The 23,573-nt window shown below is 38.7% G+C and overlaps 1 protein-coding gene across 3 annotated transcripts in view; it reads right to left on the minus strand.

The window, feature by feature from the left end:
* CAB39L (calcium binding protein 39 like) overlaps nt 1-23,573 on the minus strand; it is a 140,871-nt gene that overhangs the window by 21,550 nt on the left and 95,748 nt on the right. For all 3 annotated transcript variants that reach the window (XM_043991133.1, XM_043991132.1, XM_043991131.1), the window contains 3 exons: nt 23,139-23,307; nt 16,047-16,106; nt 13,425-13,490 (listed from right to left, as the gene is read on the minus strand). In XM_043991133.1, coding sequence (XP_043847068.1) covers nt 13,425-13,490; nt 16,047-16,106; nt 23,139-23,307 — 295 coding nt within the window. The remainder of the gene's footprint in view (nt 1-13,424; nt 13,491-16,046; nt 16,107-23,138; nt 23,308-23,573) is intronic.

Below are 23,573 nucleotides of genomic sequence, written 5' to 3' on the forward strand. Positions count from 1 at the left end.
TTATTAGCTTCACTTTACAAATGATGAAACTAAGGTAAACAGAAATTAAGTGACATGCCCAGGGTCACACAGCTAGTTAATTGTCTGAGGCCATCTATTTCCTGTTGGGTAAGTTTTGGTAACTCACATGCTTTGGTAGGTATTTATTCATTTTAATTAGGTTCCCTAGTTTATTAACATGTATGCAATACAAGTTAATTTTTCCCAATTTAAATTATTTTGTTTTGTATTTATTTTCTTAGTTCTCTTTTATAATTTTCATTACCTTGTTTATCTCCTTTTTGAAGTGAAATGTAATTGGTTTATCAAAATGGTTTATTAAAAATCTTAAAGTTCAATTATTTTTCATTTTTAATTAAAAAAAATTCCTGCTCTCATTTTGATAATTTCTTTTTTCCTCCATATTATTTTGGTAGTATTTTATTTTACTTTCCAAATTACATGTAAAGACTGTTTTCAACATACATTTCTGTAAGATTGTGAGTTCCAAGCTTTTCTCCCTCTCCCCTCTCCAAGACAGCAAGCAATAAGATATATGTTATACATACATGCATGCACACGTGTGTGTATATATACATACACAAAATTGTGTTACACATATTTCCATATTAGTCAATTCCTTCATATTATTACTTTATTCTTTTTATAATATATTTAGATGCAAAGTTAATTGACTTCATTCTCTCCTTTTTTGTTGTTAATGTATTAATTTAGTGTTATCAGTTGATTTCTAAGAAAAGCTTTGGTTGCATCCTTAACATTTCAACATGGTTTTATCTTGTCATCTTTTGAACAGTATGTTACTTTTCTGATTTCTACTCTCACTCAATTTTTTTTTAATGGATTAATTTTTAGTTTCTGAGCAGATACATTTTAATTATGCTTTTCTTTATTTCACCATGGTTCTATGATAAAATTTACATAGTTTTATATAAAATTTCTACCATTTTATTTTTCTAATGGCCACTTTTTCCTGGTTTAGATGTTTCTGGAGAATTCATATGCACTTGGGAACATCGATATTCCCTGCTTTTTCCACTTACTATATCCCAGTGATCTAACTCCAGTTTATTTAGGTTTGAGGGCTTTGTTTGCTTAATTTATGATTGTTTGATGATAAAGTGTTATATTTATCATCAATTATTTTCTGCTTTTTTATTGCTTCTAATAATGATTTTATTTTTTCCCTGTTGCTCATCCACATCATATAGTTTTTCTTAATCTTCTCCAGAAGTCTGTGATTTTGCGGGGAGGGTTGGGATAGTAAGAGGGGTATGATGGGGACAGAAGTTTGTGTCTTCTTTCAATTTTTTGTGAATATCTATTAGTCATTATAGTTTTTTTAAAGCAATTCTCAGAGTTTCCGTGGTATGTGGTCAGCATACATTGCTTCTGCACCTCTCACATCTATGTTGCCCCCCTGCACTCATATTTCTGCCTCCTAGATCAGGCTCTCAGAATCTGTAATATTGTAACAGTCTGCTAACTGGTTTCTCCCCACCTCTGGTATCACCCTTCTCTTCATGCTACTGCCAAAATATATTTCTTTGAACACAGGTCTAAACATGTCCCTCCTGCTGAAAAACCTTCAAAGGATAAAATGCAAACTCTGAAGTTGTTTGAAATCCTTCCATAATCTGGCTACAATTTTTATTTTATTCCACTTTCTTTCATGCAGTCAACATTGCTGCCACTCCTTCGAAGTGTCCTTTTCTGGATCATGATGTTTATCCTCTGGCCCCTAACTATAGATATCCCCTCAAGGCTGCCTACTTTTCTCTCTTTCTATTTGTTCTTGGTGATCTGTTCTGTGCCCTTAGGTACAATTATTATCCCTATGCCAGATTAATAGATCAGCCTCAGTCTCTCTCCTGAGATATAGCCCTATATCACCCACTACTCAATAGACATTTCCACCTGAATGTCTCAAAGGCATTCTGAACTCCACATGTCCCAAGAGAGATCATCATCTTTCTCCCCAACTTTACCTTTCTTCTTAACTTGCCTACTTTTGTCCAGGGTACCACTAACTTACTCAGTTCACCCCTGTGGAGTTAACCTTAGCTCTTTCCTTTCCCTCAAGCTCTTACATCCAATCAGTGTCTTCTTGATTATACTTTCTTAAACTCTCTAGCATCTACCCCATTCTTTCTCCTGACATAGCCACCACACTAGTTCGAGCCATTAAACCCTCTCACTGGGACTACTGCAAGATCCTAATTGGTTTGTTTTTTTCCCTCTGCATCCAATCTCTCCTCTCTGCAGTCTACCCTCCACATAGCTGCTGAAGTGTAATTTCTAAAACACTGCTTCATTCACTGGGTGAAAAAGCTCCAATGACTTCCTCCTGACTTCAGAAGAAAATAAAAACTCATTTAGCTATCAAAGTTATTCACATTCTTTTTCAGTCCATTTTTCTCTTTGTTCCTTCCTTCCTCTTTCCTTCTTTCCTTCTTTCCTTCTTTCTTTCTTTCTTTCTTTCTTTCTTTCTTTCTTTCTTTCTTTCTTTCTTTCTTTCTTTCTTTCTTTCTTTCTCTTTCTTTCTTTCTTTCTTTCTTTCTTTCTTCCTTCCTTCCTTCCTTCCTTCCTTCCTTCCTTCCTTCCTTCCTTCCTTCCTTCCTTCCTTCCTTCCTTCCTTCCTTCCTTTCTTTCTCTTCCTTCCTTTCTTTCTCTTCCTTCCTTTTTTTCCTTTCCTTTTCTTTTCTTTCAAGGCATGTCCCCATCTCTTCTGGGCTGGAATTACAGTATCCGTTCATGGTCCTGATCCTCCTGCTGATTGACACAGCTCTGACCTGAGCCAGTTCACTCCTTCGGCAGCAGCCCACTGTGTTGGTGCTAGACTTAGTGAGGACACCCACTTAGTTCTAGCCCTATTATAGCTCAGAATTCCTGAGCTCAAGTGATCCACCAGCCTTAAGCTCCCCAGTAGCTGAGATTACAGGTCTGTTCCACCACACCTGGCAGGCTGCCTATCTTTCCTGATTTATTACACTTTACTCCCATTCGTACACCCTATAGTAGTCTAGTCAAATTGGTCTACTTGTAGTCCCTTCTATTCAACATTTAATCTGTGGTCTCAGAACCCCTGCACAAAGCATCCCTTATGTCTGGAATGTACCCCCTATCATCTGTGCCCCTTAGAATCCCTAGCTTCCTACAGAGCCCTGTTCAAGTACAACTTCCTACAGGCACGAGATCTATCTTAATCTGTCCAATTGCTGGTATTCCAACCTCAAAATTACTTTGTATTTACTTATAGGTACATATGTTATTTCTCCCATGTGTTAGCAGCAACATCTATTTCACAAAGACTAAGCTAGTTTTTCCCTAAAAAAGAAATGAAACCGTATTTGAGACTTAATTGTTACAAGGAAATAAGGCTCCCTGAGGGAGTCAACATATGCTCCAATTGATTTGGTAAAACAAAACATCACCTTAAAGGCTCTTTCCCAACAAGATGTCTCCCATTCACACATCAAAATCACCCAATAATTGGGGCAGCTAGGTGGCGCAGTGTATAGAGCACCGGCCCTGGATTCAGAAGGACTTGAGTTCAAATCCGGCCTCAGACCCTTGACACTTACTAGCTGTGTGACCCTAGGCAAGTCACTTAACCCCAATTGCCTCACCAAAAAAAAAAATCACCCAATAATCCTTGAAAGACATAACAATGAAATAACCCTGTTCAGTGATTCGCTGATCACAAACATCAGGTAAGGCATGAAACAGGGAAATGTATGCTCGCCAAGATACTTGTCAGTGTGATGACCAATGCAGAATCCAAGATGAAAACAATTTCTCCTTGTATGTTGAGGCCTTCCAGATGCTCCCGATTGTGAATGGCACTGTGCTGGTTGCCTTAAACTTTGTAACAATGTAGAGTTTCCTGGAAGATACCTGCAGTCATTCAAGGGTTTGGCCTGACCATCCATACAAGAAAAACCAAGTGGATAAAGACTATTGTCCGATTATGACATGCGTTTGGATGGAAAATCTACAGATTTTGTCTATCAGTAACCATATCTGGGACAGATAATAGAGAATAACAATGAGATGAGCTCAGAATTGAATAAGCGGAAGAGAGTAAATTTGATTGTCTTCAGGAAATTGTAAAGCTCCTTTAATAATCCCAAATTTCCTATGGAAATAAAGGCCAAAAATTCTCCTGGTGTTGCTGTATGACAGCAAGATATGGAATAGGAGTCTCCAAAGAACTGGAAAATTAATATCCCATAAAGGATGATGGAGAGGTACATGGTTGGAGTGAACATGCTGTACAATCAATCAATAGGGAATTTCCAGAAAGAACAGTAGAGACATGCTAGGAAGTACAAATGGACTGATTTGGGTTCAGGGAGAATATTCCATCAGTACACTCACAATGTCAGTAGACATTGGAGTAGGCCTCCAGTATGCTGAGTATACCCCCTATAGTGAACTAAGGGAAGGACATGGATAGAATGGGCAGGAACTAATAGCCCAAAATCTGCATTGTTGGAGCAAGTTCCTAAATAGAAGAAATCACAGATCCATTGGAGTAGTCCAGAGGTGATACCACAGAACAGTAATGTTTAGCTAGCATCATAAGCAATTTGGAACAATCTTTGATGTTGCTGTTTATAGTTTGCAAATATTCTGTAGATATACAAATACTTTGACCATTTATTTGTTAGTTCCCTACATATCTTGGATATCAATATGTCTTATTATCCTTCCATTGGATTAGCAGAAACTCAAAAGCAAGGACTGTGGTTTTTTTTCACTTCTGTATCCTTAGTACCTTGGACCTTGCCTTGAATGTAAAAAGTGCCACTTGTGTACTTGTTAATTAAAAAGCCCTCATCTTTGATCCTCTTGTAATTTTTAGGTTAGAACAATTTTTCTTCAGTTTATTTTCTTTCAGATTTTATTTTGTGAATTTTTTTAAAGCATTTTTATTCTTATAGGCTTTGTTTCTTTTTTTCATTTCAGTTGTTACTCTGGGAACTATGCCAGGTGTTGGGGATTAAAGAAATGAGGAAGTTCCTGACCAAAAGAAGCTTACTGTCTACAGGGGGATACAATGTGTTCACAGGTAAGTAAACACAGGCTATGTGCAGTATAAATACAAAGTGATGGGAGGAGGCAAGTGTGGGAGGAATAATATTAACAACTTAAGTCAATCATGGAGAAACTCTCAAAAGAGATGTTACTTGAGCAGGCACTTGAAGGGAGGCAAGGGTTCCAGGAGATGGAGGTAAAAATGAAGACCCTCTCCAGTATAGGGGGCAGTGTATGTGAAGGCACACAGGTAGGAAATGGAATGTTATGCATAAATATCCCTGTGTAGACCATTTTGGCTGGAGTACATGGTATATGGGAGGAAACAATGTACAATCAATTATCCTAGAAAGACAGGCTGGAAGCAAGGCCGCCTGTGAAAGACTTTAAATGTTTGCATTTTATTTTAGAGACAATGGGGGAGTCTCTGAAGCTTCTACAGCAGGGGAGTGAAATGGTCAGACCTGGGCTTTAACAGAAGTATCAGTATATCAGCTATGTGGAAGATGGATTGAAAGGAGAGAAAGCACACAGGAAGACTATTGGAGAGTACCGGAAAAGTCCAGGTAAAGGGTGATGAGTGTTTGAATGAAGGTGATGGCTGGGTGAGTAGAGAAAAGGGGACAGGTTCTAGAGATGTGTGACAGGGCAGCCAGGTGGTACAATGGATAGTGCACCAGCCTAGGAGTCAAAAGGACCTGAGTTCAAATCCAGCCTCAAACACTTAAGACTTACTAGCTGTGTGACCCTGGGCAAGTCACTTAACCCCAATTGCCCCCCCCCCAAAGAGATGTGTTACAGAAAGGACAAGATATAGCAACCAATGGTATCTGTGAGGTGAGAGAGAGTGAAGAGGTGAGGATAATACAGAAGTTGAAAACCTGGGTAACTACAAGAAAGGTGGGGCTCTGGACAAAAACAGGGAAGCTGGGAGGAGAGATGGGTTGGGAAGGAAAAAGAATTTCAGTTCTGGACACGCTGAGTTTGAGATTCCTGTGCTCACTCTGTTATCTCCAAACTTATTTTTATCCATTAATTAGTAATGGATGCCAGCATGAAGGTCGGTTAATGAATAGAAATGTTCATTACACCTTGTAGACTGCCAATCGTTGTTAGACATTAGCTGTTTGCTAGTGTAGCCATAGCATGTACAACATTATTAGGAGATGTTGTTGAAAGAGTTCTAGGACTGGAGTGTGAAGATCTGGACTTTTGTCCAGATTCTGCCAGTTGCTACCTCTGTGACCGTGGGCAAATAGTTTCACCTCGCTTGAACTGATTCCTCATTTCTAAAACTGGGATGTGCTCAGAGTGTTTTGCAAGCCATAGAGATGCTACATGTTAAGACATATATGAAATCTTAATTGTGCAGGTATTCCCTATAGCAGTATTGATTGCAACTCTTTCATAACTGGTTCCTTGAAATTTTTATCCATTTCTTTTCATGAATTTTCTATAGAAGAAGGATCCACTCAACCTAGTGGGGAGCTACTTCCAGCACATTTAATCACAAGACTACCGATATAGTGCTCAGGCTAGTCATCTTTTTTCTTAGTTTCTACACGACTGGTCCATTTCCTTTCTGTTCATGTATGACTTTCATGGTATCTTTTATATCATGTCTCAGCTTAAAGACCTTGCAATATAGAAATATCAAGAATTATATAACTGGATTATTCTTATAATGCATGTAAAGGGCTTTACAAATCTCAAAGCACTATATAAATGTGATTAATACTTGTATAGCAAATTTATGATTCATTTCTGAATTTATTAACATTAGAATGAAATTAATTCAATTTTGGTTAAGCCAGGAATGCCTATATATCCATGCTTGCTTAAATTGACCTGTTAATCCAATTCTACAATTTTTCTTAAACAACTGTATTATTTGGCATAGAGCCATTCGATTTTAATTTATTGTATTTATATTATATTATATTAAATTTATATATTTAATTATAATTTACTATTATATAAAACAAGAAAGATACTATACTGCATACTACGACTAAGGAAGTAATAAGAAAACTTTCCATCTACCACTTTAAATAAGAGGACATAATACAGTTGCTTGCAAAAACTTTTTCATTATATTGTGTAATATATAAATTGTATATTATATCTTTTTATAAATATATAATATAATATACTGTATAAGACACTATATAACATAATAGTTTATAATTTTATGAATATAATACATACTATATATCATATATAATATAATAATTATACATATTTCTCTCTGTTTGTCTGTCTATCTATCTATCTAAATTTAAGACCCTGGGAGTACTCAGCATGTGCATTAAAATCACTGCTAGAGAGTTACTGCCTTCTGAGTTAGGATATTAGCAGGAGTTTGTAAGGCTGTGAAGTTTTAAACTTTCCCCAATTCCAATTGAACCCAGTCTCCTTAGTTCAGTTAGGTAAATCCACCCAATCCCATCTCCTCATCCATCAGGAAGGAGTGATATTGGGAAAATCCTTTCAGTGTTAACTGTTGGCTTGACCTATGTGACCCCTGTCCCAAAGCCCATTGGCACAGGGCTCTCTCCTTATTGGTGGAGATGACTGGCCCTGTGTGAGAGACCAAGTGGAGGTGGTGAGAGCAGGAAAACTCTGACCTTCTTCAGTCTCCTTGCGATTCTTGGAGCACCAGTCTCCCTTCAGGACTCACTGAGCTTCAAGTCTTCAGGTGCTGAGTTGCCTCCAGTGTTCCTGGCTTCCAGCTCAAGAGAGAAGATAGAAGAGGCCAACCCCACTTCAGGTTGCTGAAGGAGAAGACTCTGGGAAGACATGAGGGAGACTGAAGTGGGGTTGGCCTCTTCCATCTTCTCTCTTGAGGCTGGAAGTCAGGAGCACGTAAAGTGACTCCATACTTGAGGGGTACCAAAGAAGACTCAGAGCTTAATGAGGATTTTGGGATGGAGGTTACATAGAAGACACATCCTTTGTCAATGGCAAGGGTATTAAAATAATATAATATATAAGTAGTGGAGTATAGCAGGAAAAGCACTATACTTTGAGTCAGGGGAGACATGGGTTTGAATCTTTGCTCCTATGCTTAATTATATGAACTATGGGCAAGTTACTTAACAATCCTAAGCCTCGATTTGTTCATCTGTAAAATGGGGATAATGCATTTACACCAACTGCCTCACAGAGTTGTTGATAAGAATATATTTGTTTTTTTTGTTTTTTGGTGGGGCGATGAGGGTTAAGTGACTTGCCCAGGGTCACACAGTCAGTAAGTGTCAAGTGTCTGAGGTCATATTTGAACTCAGGTTCTCCTGACTCCAGGGCTGGTGCTTTATCCACTGCCCCACCTAGTTGCCCCCTGTTGGTAAGAATATGCTCTGAAAGCCTTAAAGTGCTAAGTGAAAGTGCTATAAATGCAAGTTGTTATCATCATAATTACACATTGAGCCCTTAAAGAGTCATCTTTTCTTGACTGACTATTCATCAAGTTTAAAGAATGACTCTTCCTTAGGAAAACAGCTATTATCTTCATGGCTACATGAATTCTCCATTTTGAGGACAGTAGTAGCGAATAGTGGTAGTAAGTAGTAGACCTTCATAAAAAGTGATACTCCTGAGAGTTTATTCCCTCAGGCAACAAGAGCTAAGCAGCTGGGGGGGCGGCTAGGTGGCCCAGTGGATAAAGCACTGGCTCTGGATTCAGGAGGACCTGAGTTCAAATCTGGCCTCAGACACTTGACACTTACTAGCTGTGTGACTCTGGGCAAGTCACTTAACCCCAATTGCCTCACCAAAAAAAAAAAAAAAAAAAAAAGAGCCAAGCAGCTCAATCACTAGTTCTCATCCACAGTGACTGTGGCAATGGGTCTAATTCTCTCATGTACTCTGTAGGAAGACTTTGCTTCTCTTTGTAGTTCTATCTTTCACATCCTTAATGACACAAGGAATTAATTATAGCCCTTTTATCATGCTCAGCAGATAATCAAAGTTCAATAAATGTTGATGAATGACTGACCAAGAAACAAGGCTTGTTCTCCTGTTGGCTCAAACCTTATAACCTTGGCTCATGGTCTCTTTCAGTTTGTTCTGCAATTCAATCCAACTGACTGTTCACTAAGTGTCTGCTAGGTACAAGGCACTGGTGAGGCAAAGAGGAAAGAGTCTGATTTTATTTGGGTCACTGAAAAATGTTTTTTGAGGGGAGAGTTAGTTACCAGGTATTTTCACAAGTCTGGCTATAAGGTAAAACTAATTTCTTAGGAAAGTTACTCAGAATTCATGGAATGCATAGAACTTTGGAGTTGAGATCTTTGAGGTCAAACTATCAAGAGATCATAGGTTTAGAGCCAGAAGAGATTTCAGAGGTCATCAAGTACAACCTCCTCATTTGACACCTGAGGGAACAGAGGTTCAAAAAGGTTAGGTGACTTACCCAAAGCTATCTAGATAATAAGCAGAAGAGGTGAGATTTGAACCTAGGTCCTGACTCTACCACCAGAGCTTGCAGTCTAACTCTTTCATTTTACAGATGAGGAGGTTTATGAAACTTAAGGACTGACCATATTTCAGAGCCAACAGTCCATCCGTCCTTCCTTCCTTCCTTCCTAATTCTCCCTATTTTTCCCCAGTATATCAGCTACTCATGGGCCCTATTCCATTGCTGATCAGCATGAAAGTCTGACCTGCTCCATTTCCCCACAGTTGTAGCCATACTTCAGCACAGAATTGCCAAGCTAAAGGAGCCCACCAGCCTCAGTCTGCCCGGGAGCAGGAATTGCAGATGTGGGCTACCATCCGCAGCTTCATTATTCAACTTTTTTTTTTTTGTTTTGGTTTTGGTTTGGGCAATAAGGGTTAAGTGACTTAAGGTCACACAGGTTAAGTGCCCAAGGTCACACAGCTAGTAAGTGTCAAGTATCTGAGGCCGGATTTGAACTCAGGTCCTCCTGAGCAGACTGCCTCTCTGAATAACAGTTATTCAACTGTTAAAGATATCCTAATTCTTGGTCTGGAACTGTGATGCAACTTGTAATTTGTGTCTTTGTTGCCTGGGACCCTGAGAAGATAGGTGACTTGCCCATGATTACAAAGTTAGGGTGCATCAGAGGCAGGACTTCCCCCAGGTCTTCCTGACTCCAAGTCCTGATGTCTCTTCAGGACATTCAGTAAACTACTTCTCGTAACCCTAATAAATGATGTCAGATAGAAGTAGTGTTGAAAGCCATCTGCTGAACTACACTGATCAGGGGATATAATGTTCTGGTTACCAGAATTATCTGGTTAACTGAAATGTTTGTACTTACAAAATTGAACACAAAAGATGACCTTTAGAAGCAATGCCCTATAAATCTCTCACTTGCTAATATGGACTATTCAGGTTATTAAATAAGATCCATATGCCCGTAGTTTACTCCATATACCTTTCCCAAGTAGCATTTTATTTTTTCCTTCACTTGAGAATAAGAAAGGTGAGAGTTAGAGAGATGTGTGAATTTATAACCCTCAGATAAGATTTCTAGTACTTTGTAAAATAAAATTTTATCAGACTCCAAAAAATCCTTCCAAAAAAAATCCTCCTTCTACAGGTCTGATCTACTAATAGTACAAACAGCTTTTTGAGATCAACAAAAGAATGTGTACTGAACGTTATTTCTTTTCTGTTTCGAGTTCGGTTCCAAGACATCTTGGGTAAACATGGTAGCATTACAGAAAAAACTTCATCAATTCTCACTTCAAAATTAAATTTTAATAATAAGCATAATTTCTATTTTTAAATATTTAAAATGAATCTGTGGTCTCATCAATGTGAATGTGATACAGATCCAAATCCATCCATGCCCATCCCCCCTGTGTGGCTCTTGTGTGTGCCCTCCCACGAGGATGCCCTCCAAGGGGTTACCTAATGTGCTATTATGCTCTTTTCTTGGGTCCTCCTGACATTCTGAGGATGCCAATGAGCTAGCTACTGGGTAACCCTCACTCTCTCTCTAGAATTACACCAGCTTCTTTTTCATTCCTCTATTTCTTTGATCATATTCTATTCTAGGACCTTTTCACAATTCCTGACTTGTTTCCCATGTGCTTCCAGGTACTCTGAATGATAATGATTTAAATTTTTTCAGAGGCTGGCCATTTTGTTGTTTGTCCTTCATTCTTGAAGAAGACCATGACATCAGGGTGATGTCATGACTTGCAGTGAATTAGATTTAAGTGGGTAAGGGCTGTGCAAAGTCACAAATCTCATTCTCCCCTCCAGAGCCATCTGGGTCCAGTGGCAAGATCTAATCTAATCTAATCTAATCTAATCTAATCTAATCTAATCTAATCTAATCTAATCTAATCTAATCTTATCTTATCTATCTATATCAGGATGAGTAGAGATGGCCCTGGATGCTTAAGGCAGTTGGGGTTAACTGACTTGTCCAGGGTCACACAGCTACTAAGTGTTAAGTGTTTGAGGCCGGATTTAAACTCAAGTTCTCCTGACACCAGGGCCAGTGCTCTATCCATTGCACCACCTACATGCCCCTGACTTATAGCCATACAGCAACACTGGTAGAATATTAGTATTAAACATATGAATCTTTGTTTCTGAGAGGTTTGTAGTTATTGAAGGAACTTTTCACTAACAAAATGCACCCCAGGGCTTCTCTTCTTCCTATTTAATTATGGGCCAAGTCCTTGTTGATTTTCACCGTATGATACACATACATATGCTCACATACACATACACACACCGACGGATACATTTTACGGGACTTCCTTCTAAATGACTGTCAGAGTCTGGACAAGAGGCATTCTTCACTCACTTCGTTGTTCCTGTGTGAATCCTTGGGCCAAACTGTTCTGAGTGGTCATGAATCTCATCCTGGTGGCTCTGCAGGGTTCCCAGACTTGATGCAACCAGCACAATATTGTCTGCCAACAGGAATAGCTAGAGGACTGTGCCATCTGTAGGAAAGGTCTTCAAGCCTACACTGGCTCTCTTCCATGAGAAGAGTGAACACCTTTGGTGAGAACGTATCTCCCTGTCTTATGTCTCACTTGCTATTAATGGTGAGAGGGTTATCCAAGATCATCTCTGCTAATGTAGCTTTTAAAGACTCTTACTTAATTTTCATTTTATATGTGAGACAACATTTTGGTAGAGACTTGAAGGTGGCATTTTCCTTTATAGAATCAAACACTTTACAATCAGAAAACGAGCAGTAGTAGGACACTGTATTCTCTGCATCTTTCATTCAGTCACGTGCTATTAAAGCTGTCCACCATGGAATGCTGCATACAAACGTCTACTGCGTCTTACTAACTCTTCAGTGTCTGTGTAGATGCTTCTCATAAAAGTTCATACAGATGGGTCATCAGTTGTCTATGTTTGCTCGGGATCCTTCTTTGGGGTATTAGTAAGGTCAAAGATTTTCTCCCACACTTTTCAAATTTTCTCCTCCAAATACCTCATGAGGTGACTCCTTGGTGCCCTTACAACTAACTGTGTCACCTCCAGCAGCCATATCCTCTAGGCAAATTTCATCTAATCCGTCTGCTTTCCTCGTCTGTGTTCTTTGGTGCCTTTTAGAGCTTTTCACTATGTGCACTGGGCGCGTGAGGTTAGACTGCAAGGGAAGGCAGGTTAAGAATGCTGAATGGAGAGGACCCGGCCTCAAACCCTTCCTGATGCTTGCTCCCTGTGGGACGTCTTTCCCTCTATCTCGAAGCACGATTCGATGGCCCCCAGAGTCCCTTTCAGCTCTAGAAATATGACCCTCTGAGTGTGGTGGCTGCATTTCTCTTGATGGGGAAGAAGGCTTGTTTTACAAACCTCCACAGACCTTTTCTATCTCTCCTGCTCTTCCATCTTCGTGGGGTGATTTTGCTCATCGAGGTCTCTCAACAACTCCCTCCACCGCTTCTCTGTCTTATAGAGCAATACCGTTCACAGTCTGCATTATTCTAAGATTTCACAGATCAGTTTGTATTTGAAACTAAACTTGGTTAGTTTAAAACCGGCTTCCACCTTTCTTCATTTGACAATTGCCAAGTTTTTAATGACCAAGTGATGACTACACTGATGACATCAAGGACCTTTGCAAGTACTTGCCCGTTATCCCACTGCCATTTTCTGGACAAAATTTGGGGGTATGAATATGAATTAGAGATTTGATAGCTGATAAGCATTTTAGTATGTTAGAAATTCCGGAGATATTCTACCTTAGCAATTAAAAACATAGTATATCTGACCTTGGATGGTTCTTGTCTTTGATAGACCAACAGTTAGCACTTTTATGAAAGGAAGAGACAACAAGATTATTTCCTTTTGCTTGTCTGTTGAGCTACATACCAAGCACATTAGTAGTACAGAAAAACCTCAAAATGCAGCAATATACATAAAAAATTTATTCTACCTTTAAAGATTGTCTCTTGGTCACATAATTCTCGGACAGAAGCAACTTTTCATAGTCTTCAAAAATCTATTGAAAAAGAAAATGCATGTTAAGGAGTAGAATGAGTGCAAGCTCTGATGTTCAGTAGTTGTTTAACCATGATGGGCAAGTCACTTAACCATTTGAGGCTGTTCTTTTCTTGGTAAAATGAGGCTAAGAGTATCTGTCTCTCAAAGTCTATAAGAGGTTCAAATGAGACGCATGTATTTAAAACATTTGAAAGCCTCAAGGTACTGCTCAAATGTGCATTATACACAAACATATATGCTCTAATCACTAAAATATAATAGGAGATTTACAAATGGTATTTCATCATTTTCATTTCACACAAAAAATAATTGAGAAATAGGGAGGCTCAGCAATTTGAAGTGATCTGCTGACCTAACTACTTTTTCAGCCTTACAAACAGGCTAGAAAAATGAAACAAAGGTCAGGTACCCTAACAATTCATTTCAGGAAATATCTATTAAAAATAACACATTTATTCATATTTTATACTGTTGCAAAGAAACTGGCAACAGGATACTTTGCATCATTCCTATATAATCCACAATTATTTAGTCATTTTTCAAAAAGTATGAATTGTGAATTCATGGGCAAAGTATAAAGTACACACATAGTCATTCCAAAATATCTTCAACTAAGGACATATTTGGGGTACACTGTATTTTTGGGATGGTCACTACCAGTGCCACTGAGATAGTTTGGGGGTTTTCTACCATTGCTAGAAGCTGAAGGCTGTGATTCCTGCCCAAGGTTCCTTGCCTTTCTGGAGATCAAAAAGCTTAAAACAGAGTGTCAACAGGGCCAAGACTGTGAAGGATGGATCTACTGCCAGTGCAGCTTTGATAATTCTAAGGCAGTCATGGCAGAAGTGGCTCTTACTGATCTATTTTAAGTCTTGTGGCTTTATGAAATATCTAAAGGTCTTACTGGGAACTAGGAGAATGATGACAGAAATTATTATATGGCAGCAATAACTGTTTTTTTTTTAAAGTTCTAGTATTCAATACATTGTGAAGGATAAAGAAGCTAAAGATGTAGCTTCTGTCCTTGAATGACTGAATGAAAAGCACTTATTAGGCACATAGGACATGCCACGTACTAGATTAAGTGCTGGGGATACAGAGAGAAAAATCTAGACAGTTCCCCCTCTAAAGAGCTCACAGTCTGAATGGGGAGTATAATTCCAGAAAGAAAGGTCAGCTATGGGATGGATGCATATCCCTGGTCTGCCTTTTGAGTCATCCTTAGGATTTCTGGCACCAGCTTGAACTAAGTTGACTATTAAATTTTCAGTGTCATCATTTACACACCAGAAATCAGCAAATGTTATAAATCATGGCTTAATTTATTGTTTTGCTGACTGTCTAAATTTAAGAAAGTGATGGAGAAAATTTTAAATGTAAATTAAACTTAAAAGTGTTCCATTTGGACATTTTCCCCCAGAAAACTGGTTGTTATACATTTACCAGCATCCTCTCAGGCAGATGGCAAGGTCGAGAGGTCCTTAAGTTACTTCAGTAGGTTAGATGACACAATACTAGGGCCTCTACAGTGTTCTGTGCTTAGCACAGTGTCTGGTACATAATAAGTGCTTAATAAATGTTTTCTGATGACAGAGGCAAGGCAGATCTTAAAACCTGGAGAGCCTCCATCTCACTAGAAGGTCATGTGAACAGTCAAGCAGCCTGGATGGGCTTTGAGCCATTCTGTCTAGGATAGGCAGTAAAAGGGTAAGGCAAGGATGCAGACACCTTCCTGTTGGTGATGGGTCTCCTAGATCATAGTTCTGATGTGGTCTGGGGCTTGGAGAGATTAATATATTTAAGAATATATTTATAATGAAACCACTATGCAAAGCAATATATAATCAAATGTAATATTTATTGTGTGCAACTGCTCTAAGAATAAAAAGAAGTGAAAAGCAAGAGAAAAGGAGGGAGAAAAGATATTTAATATAAAAAATTTTCCTAACCTCTTTTTAATACCATTATATAGACAGAATTATCAGGATATTTATAAACACACACACACACATATACACACATATACTATATGTACAGATATGTGTGTGTGTGTGTGTGTGTGTGTGTGTGTATAGAGAGATAAAGAGAAAGAGAGAGAGCCGATTAGTAGCTTTTTCTGGCCAACTGATATTAACACTGTCTTTTTCTTTTAACCTACCTGTCTATTTTTTGTTTTGTTTTGTTTTGGTGAGGCAATTGGGGTTAAGTGACTTGCCCAGGGTCACACAGTCAGCAAGTGTCTGAGGCCGGATTTGAACTCAGGTCCTCCTGACTCCAGGGCTGGTGCTCTATCCACTGTGCCACCTAGCTGCCCCCCTACCTGTCTATTAAAGTATAATTCAATCTGCCTTTACGATGATGAGATTTAAAACATTAGGGGTCGAAGTTGGGTATTGGAACAGGACCTAGTCACTATGGTGGCTAAGAAGTTAGGAACAAGACTATAGTACTAGTTACTGGATCTCAGGAGCCTACAAAGAAAAGAAAATGCAACTTTTGTTACTAAAATACACATTAAATAATTTGTAAAGATTCCAAAGCGAATTGTACTTACAGTGTCATAATTTTGTTCTAAGAATTCTGCCACCAACACTTTGTGTCTTGTTAACAAGTCCTAGAAAGAGAATGCGCAGGGGAAAAATTATTGTATTTGATATGTTCTATATGCATTCTTTATTCTTCCCAGACCTGATCATCTCAGTAATTAGCAATTTCAAAAATTGCAGATTATTTTAACCATTTTTATATTACCATCCAGTTTCATGGAGTAAACAATAATATTTAATGTAGTCTGCAGGTAATTCATATAAAATGTCAAGGTCAGAAAAGTTTAAAAGGTTTAAAATTACACTGTTATATTTATAAGACAAAATATTTCACTGGTAAAATCACAAACCTAATCATAAAACAAATGTAAACTAGATAAAATAGCATGCTTTTCCAAATCATATCATTGTTTTCTGTAGCATAGTGGATAGAGAGCTGGCTTCAAAACCAGAAGACTTGAGTTCCAATTCAAATGTGATGCTCTTGCTGGTTACTCAGTCAAGGGAGCTAGTCTCTCAGTGCTCCCAGTATCACTCTAAGGCTACAGCCTGCAGGGAAGGTACCAAGATGAGCTAGCTCGTCAAGGGAGTTTCCTCATCCAAGAGTTGCCTATGCCAGTAAAATCCATAGTTCTGGTCCCTATCCTTAACCTATGATTATAATTGAAGACTTCTTCAATCCCATTATTCAATTCAGTAAATATTTATAAGGCACCTAGATTGTATAAATCACTATGCTATTTCCCAGGTAGGTATGAAACTTAGATGAGACAGTCATGAAGCTTACAGTGTATTAGAGATTTATACGAACCCAAGTGAAAAAGTTAAGTGGATGTAGCAGTGGAGGAGTGAACCATTGCTGACTGGAAAGATACTGAGGTAGTAGCAGAGGGGAAGTAGTATTTGAGTTGGACCTTCAATGACGGCAGGAACTCAAAAGGCTAACTCAGGGTGAAGGATATTTCAGATACAGGGGAAGTTAAAAAAAAGGAAAAGAGATGGAAAACCATAAGGGGTTGCTTGGGGGATAGAGAACAGTCCAGTTTAGGAGAACTTGACTCAGTAATCAATAGTGATTCTCTACAATTACTTGAGGAAATAAGTTATATCAACAAACCTAAAAATAAGGAAGAAGTCTAGCAATGATATGAAGAAAGGATTGGGCAACAGTGTAGAGATAGGAAAACATGTTAAGAGGATATCGGCAATCTCATGAGATTTAGAGCTGGAAGGGATCTGCAAGTCCAGGACCCTCAGATGAGGGCACTAAGGCCTCCAAAGAGGAAGTGACTTGCCCAAGGTCACAAAGCTAATAAGTAGCAGAGACCTAGGACCCCCAAATTGATACTATTTTTTTCCTACAAAAGTGGCTTCTTTCAGGAGTGCAGGTGGTGTGTTAGAAAGGCTGTACTTGATGGTGATAGGAGGAAAAGAAAGAAGGGAAGAGATGATAGAAATAATGATTTTTATATAGACGATGTTAAAATGTCAGGCAGAGGGGGCAGCTAGGTGGCACAGTAGATGGATTCGGGAGGACCTGAGTTCAAATCCATGACACTTACTAGCTATGTGAGCCTGGGCAAGTCACTTAACCCTCATTGCCCCGCCAAAAAAAAAAAAAGAAAGTCAGGCAGAGGCAAACATATAGAAATAAGACTGTTTTGTGCTATTTTAAAAATGCTTTCACCAGGCAGCTTCCCTGATTTTTAATTATTTTAGAAAAGATCAATTACATTAAAATGGAAGAATCAGTATAGTATAAGGATGTATGGAAAAGTGAATATTTTTTAAAGAAAATTATTGTGATCACTTAAGGCTAAGTAGCTTTATTAGAGTTCTTAGTACAAACTGTTCTGTCCATGTACTTCTCTGTTACTATTGGAATAACTTACAGAATACCATATAATGGAATGAAAGAAAATTTTTCCTATTCACTGCCCATACCTCAGCTGTATCCTAATTTAAACTAAATCTTTTAATAATTCTATTCTGCCTTAATCTTCTCAATGAACTCATTAGTTGAATACCCTTTCCTGAGCACCTTGAAGAATTTAATTAAAAAAGCATATATCTTATAAGCAGCAAAAATTCCAAAGCTGCCTTATTCTAAATATCCTTAGACCTTAATAAATGTCTAATTAAAAACTTTTCTTGGGGACATGGGAAAAGTTGGGTCAGTGTCAAAATCCACAAGTTTAATATTTTAGTAAATAGAAAAAAATGAATCATTTAAGTAATTTGTATTATGAACTTTCATACCTAGTTGAAAAGGGTTAACATATTGGCTCTTATTTGAATGACACTTGTGATCGCACTGCTAAGTATATGGGATATCCAAAGACCTACTACTTTTAATTGTGAGGTCCTCAGTAATGCTTTGGAGGGAAAGCTTTAAATGGCGGACCTCCCGGTAGCCAAAGGGGGTTTCGCTTTTGGCTTGAACTAGTTTCTGTTCTGAGGGATCTTTGAAGAAGGTAATTTCAAGACTATGTTGAGGTTTTCAGTCTGTTCTGGGGGGAATTACTGAGCAGGCTACTACAGATTTCCAGGGACAGAAAGAAATTCTCTTTAGTTTTGTTGATTGGGGATAAGCACCTCACCACATTAAAACTTGTAGGCAGCATCTACTTGTAATAGTAACTTCAAATTTTGAGTCTAAAAGACATGAATGGGGCAGCTAAGTGGCGTAGTGGATAAAGCACCGACCCTGGATTCAAGGGGATCAGAGTTCAAATCTGGCCTCAGACACTTGACACTTACTAGGTATGTGACCCTAGGCAAGTCACTTAACCCCCATTGCCCACCAAAAAAAACAAAAAAACCCCCCAAAACCATATAAAAGACATGAAGGCTTAAAGGGAACCTGGAAAGTAATACAGCCACTGCAAGGCAAAGAATGATATCTACTAAAGCAGAGCGTTGAACAGAAAGGCTTTGAGTCATATCTTGGTATTGGCGTCCATTTCCCATATTTCCCTTCACTCCTGTCTTAGAGGAAGAGTTGGCCCTCCTTATGGCCAGCCCTTTGACGTATATTCTTTTTCTTTCTTTTTTGTTTTTTTTCAAGTGAGGCAATTGGGGTTAAGTGACTTGCCCAGGGTCACACAGCTAGTAAGTGTTAAGTGTCTGAGGCCAGATTTGAACTCAGGTCCTCTTGAATCCAGGGCTGGTGCTCTATCCACTGCGTCACCTAGCTGCCCCACGACATGTATTCTTGATCTCATCCCTCTTTAGCAGGCGGCCTCCACTGTCATCTTCAAGTTCTTTAATCTTCAATTTCTTCCTATATTGGCTCCTTCTCTGCTGCCTACTAACATGACTACATCTCTCTTATCTTGAAAAAACTCATCCAAACATTTCCATTGTAGATCATATGACACATTTTCTCCTCTTCTTAGCTAAAGTCTTTGGGAAAGCCATTTCTACTAGGTGCCTTTACTTCTCTCACTCATAAATATTATGCAGTCTGGCTTCCAACCTTATCATTCAACTGAAACTACCCTCTCCAAAGTTACCAATCATCTCTTAATTACCAGATTTTATGTCCTTTTCTCAACCCTCCTGCAGCTTCCTCTTACCTTCCCTATTACTGTTCAGGGCACCACCAACTGTCCAGTCACTAAGAATCACAGTCTTGCTACCAGGGTGGCTAATATGACAGAAAATGAAAATGTTGAATGTTGGAGGGGATGTGGGAAAACTGGGACATTAATGCACTGTTTGTAGAGTTGTGAACTGATTTAACCATTCTGGAGAGCAATTTGGAACTATGCCCAAAGGGTTATAAAACTGCATACATTTTAATCTAGCAATATAACTGCTAAGTCCATATTCCAAAGACATCCCAAAAAAGGGGGGAGAACAAATATTTATAACAACTCTTTTTATAGTGACTAAGAATTATAAATAGAAGGGATGCCCATCAATTGGGGAATGGCTAAACAAGCTGTTGGTATATGATTGTAATGGAATATTATTGTGCTATAAGAAATGACAAGTAGGATGATTTTGCAAAGGCCTGGAAAGACTTATATGAACTAATATATAGAGAAGTGAGCAGAACCAGGAGAATGTTGTGCACAGCAACAGCAACACTGTTTAATGAAGAACTGTGAATGACTTAGCTATTCTCAACAATGCAATGATCCATGACAATCAATCCCTAAGAACTAAGGATGAAGCATGCTATCTGCCTCTAGAGAAAGAACTTATATTGATTGAATACAGACTGAAGGATGAGTTCTTTTTTGGTTTTTTTTTTGCAGGGCAATGAGGGTTAAGTGACTTGTCCAGGGCCACACAGCTAGTAAGTGTCAAGTGTCTGAGGTCAGACTTGAACTCAGGTCCTCCTGAATCCAGTGCCAGTGTTTTCTCCACTGTGCCACCTAGCTGCCCCAGGATGCTATTTTTTACTTTCTTTCTTTTTTCCCCTTTTATTCAAGTCTTCTTGTACAAAATGACTAATATGGAAATGTTCTACATAATTGCACATGTATAACCCAGATCTGATTGCTTACCATATCAGGGAGGGGAGGCAGAGAGATAGAATTTAGAACACAAAAATTTAAATAAAAATTTTTTAAAAAGGAACACTTGTTGACAGATTGATTGACAGAGAGGACTGGCAATATCCTTTTCAAATTCTCATGATATTTTATGTCTATATAGATCTGGTAGTTTATTATTTTATACCAAAATGATCAACATTTATCATGTCCAAATGTTGATTTTAGGGGAAATCTAGATTTAATCTAGATTTTAATGATTAATTTGATTAAGTTGCTCATGAGTATTTCTGTCCTGATAACTGTATAGTTAGTCTCCAACTCTGGGTGACATTCACCAGTTCCTTGTAGTTCCTCTTCTGGAGAACACCCTCTCGATACACCCAGCTCTGGTCTACTTTTTCCAGCTTCCAGTCGAGGGTAAGCAACAAGAGGGCTAACTGGTCGTCTGAGAGAAATACAGTAAATCAATGCTGTTTTGGCTAGAGCACTTGAGTATACTGTATCTGATATACCAGATTAAATGAAATCCAAGTTCGTGTCAGTAAAACCCAGCAACAGGCCTTTTCTCATGATGGCAGCCTACTGGGAATCTCTTTAGTTCACATGCCCAAGTCAAGTGAGCAGCATGGATTAGAGGAAAGGCCTCTGGATTTGGAGCCAGAAGACTGGATTGGAATGCAGGCTCAGTTCATTTACAGCCCGCATGACATTCGTGTCATCTCCCTAGATCACATTCCCTTGCCTGTAAGTCAGGAGGTGGCTTAAGTGACCTCCAAGATGTCCCTCTGAACTCTCAAATCCTATGAGCCTAAGTCCAGTACTACAGAAAGTACCTGGAGATCCCAAGGCTGGAATGTAAATCAAATCAAATCGGCTTCTTTTGTTACTCAATAATAAAGCCGAGCTGCTTTGGCTAAAACAGTAAAAAAAAAAAAAAAATACTAATGAAGACTATTTTAACCCATGAAATATTTAAAAAAAACTAACATGAAAGTTAACTCTCATGTATTAAATATACCTTATCAACCATTTGCTTTTCTGTTTCTAGTTCTACAGTTGCAATTACTTATGAATTCTTCCTTACAATTAGCTTTTTGAAGGAAAAAATATCCATTTCCATGACAGCAATGTACCATCTGATAGGTAAAAAAAACCCTACAGCATCTCCCTTGAGGAGATTGTCTTTCTAGCTCCTTTGGCAACAGAGCTTTTGCATTAAAAATATGAAATCATCTATCATATTAAACTTCAGAGCCAAAATTGTGTGCCACCAAGGCTCTACAGTATCAATTTCTTTAAGATTGCTCTGTAGCCACACCAACTATTTTTGTTCTTTTTGAAATCAAGATGCTGCATATCTAGCTTATCTACATATCTCTGTGTGTGTGTGTGTATATATATATATATATATATATATATATATATATATATATTTTCCCCCTTATGTTTATGTCTATGTTCCTGTCTCGTCTCTCCTTCTTCGTGTTTTCTTGCCTCCCTCTCTCCTGACTGCCTCCTTTTTGTCTACTTCTCTTCCTTCCTCCCTCTCATCCCTTCCTTTACCTCTTCAGCACCAGATGAGTCTTCTCTAATCTCCAATTCTCTTACCCCAATGAACGCCCTTCTTTTCCTTTCTCCCCCCACTTCCAAATCTTCCTGCTCCCCTGCCTTCCCAGCTCTGTCTCTTACTTGAAAATGACCTTGGACAAGTGACTTAACTTTTCTGACCTTCATGTTCCTCACTTGTATAATAACCCTTGTCTTGCCTCCTCACAGAGAGTCATTGTGAGGATCAAATGAGATAATGCATGATTAGTATTCTTGTTATTCCTGCATATGTCTTCTATCCCACGCTTTCTAGCGCTTTCTCCTTCTAGAACTAAAGTGTTTTCCCTTCCTCCGATTCTCCACCTTTCTCCTCTCTCCAGTCACTCGGTAGCTTATCCTACTACCATTCCTCCTCTGCCCTGCCCTCTCGTCAGGGCTCTTCTGCTTTTCTTTCTAAACCCCTGTCCCCTCTCCCTTTTTTAAACTATTCATTAGCTCTTTTACCCTTTCTGCCGCCATGCAGACTCTCTAATAAGTCTTTCCAAGATTCAAATAACCTCTATATAACAATAACAAGTAGGCTGCTGCTGAAGTGCCATGTTCACCCTGACAAAATTTTAAAATTTCAGGTCATAGTTTAGGGCACAAAGTAAGTGGATGACTGTTTTCTGTTAAACCCTGGTCATCACTACTATGCAGCTCTAGAGACATTGTTAGTTTAATACAAGCAGGGTGAGAACTGGAAGCCACTGAGAAGGGGGAATCCTAGGACAGATAAAACGAGAAGAAAGGAGAGGGTTTTGAAGACCAGTAAAAATGTGCCTCAGACCAACATTGGCCCATAGATGAAAATATGGAAAATACTACCCTATAACATACATTTGTGAATGGTCAGCTAGGATCAGAGGCACAATCTACACAGAAGGAACAGGTGTACTCTCTCCCCCCATGTATGAAGTTCTCTAGAGAAACTGAAACTTGGGCTCCCAGTATTAGCTCTTACTTCCAGAGGTAACCACATCAGGCAGATGCAAAGTCATTTACCTTAAATGTAGCAAAGGCATCTGAAGCAATGTCAAATGTGGACAATTCCACATACTTGAAAAATTCTCTGAACTGACTGGAAAACAGGATGATTTTGGCAAGTGGCTCATGTCGGATACATTCTCTCAGCATAATTCCACAACGTAAGGCAACCTGTGGGGCTTCATACCTAAAGGGTCAAAATCATAAATATACAGTGTTATTTTAAGATGCAATATATTACCAAAATGCTTATGATAAAGAGAAAGAACACTAGATTGCAAGGAAGAACTCTGTTCTGAGCCTAGATTTGTTATGACCCAGTTGTGTAACCCCTTAGGTAACTAACTTAGGCAGTCTGAGCCCCAAGTATAAATGAAAAGGCTGGATCAACTCGTATCTGATCTACCTTCAAGAGGCACAGTGGTTGTGGATAGAGGGTTGGACTTGGAATTT

Source organism: Dromiciops gliroides, chromosome 3 (assembly GCF_019393635.1).
Source record: "Dromiciops gliroides isolate mDroGli1 chromosome 3, mDroGli1.pri, whole genome shotgun sequence".
NCBI classification, from domain to species: domain Eukaryota; kingdom Metazoa; phylum Chordata; class Mammalia; order Microbiotheria; family Microbiotheriidae; genus Dromiciops; species Dromiciops gliroides.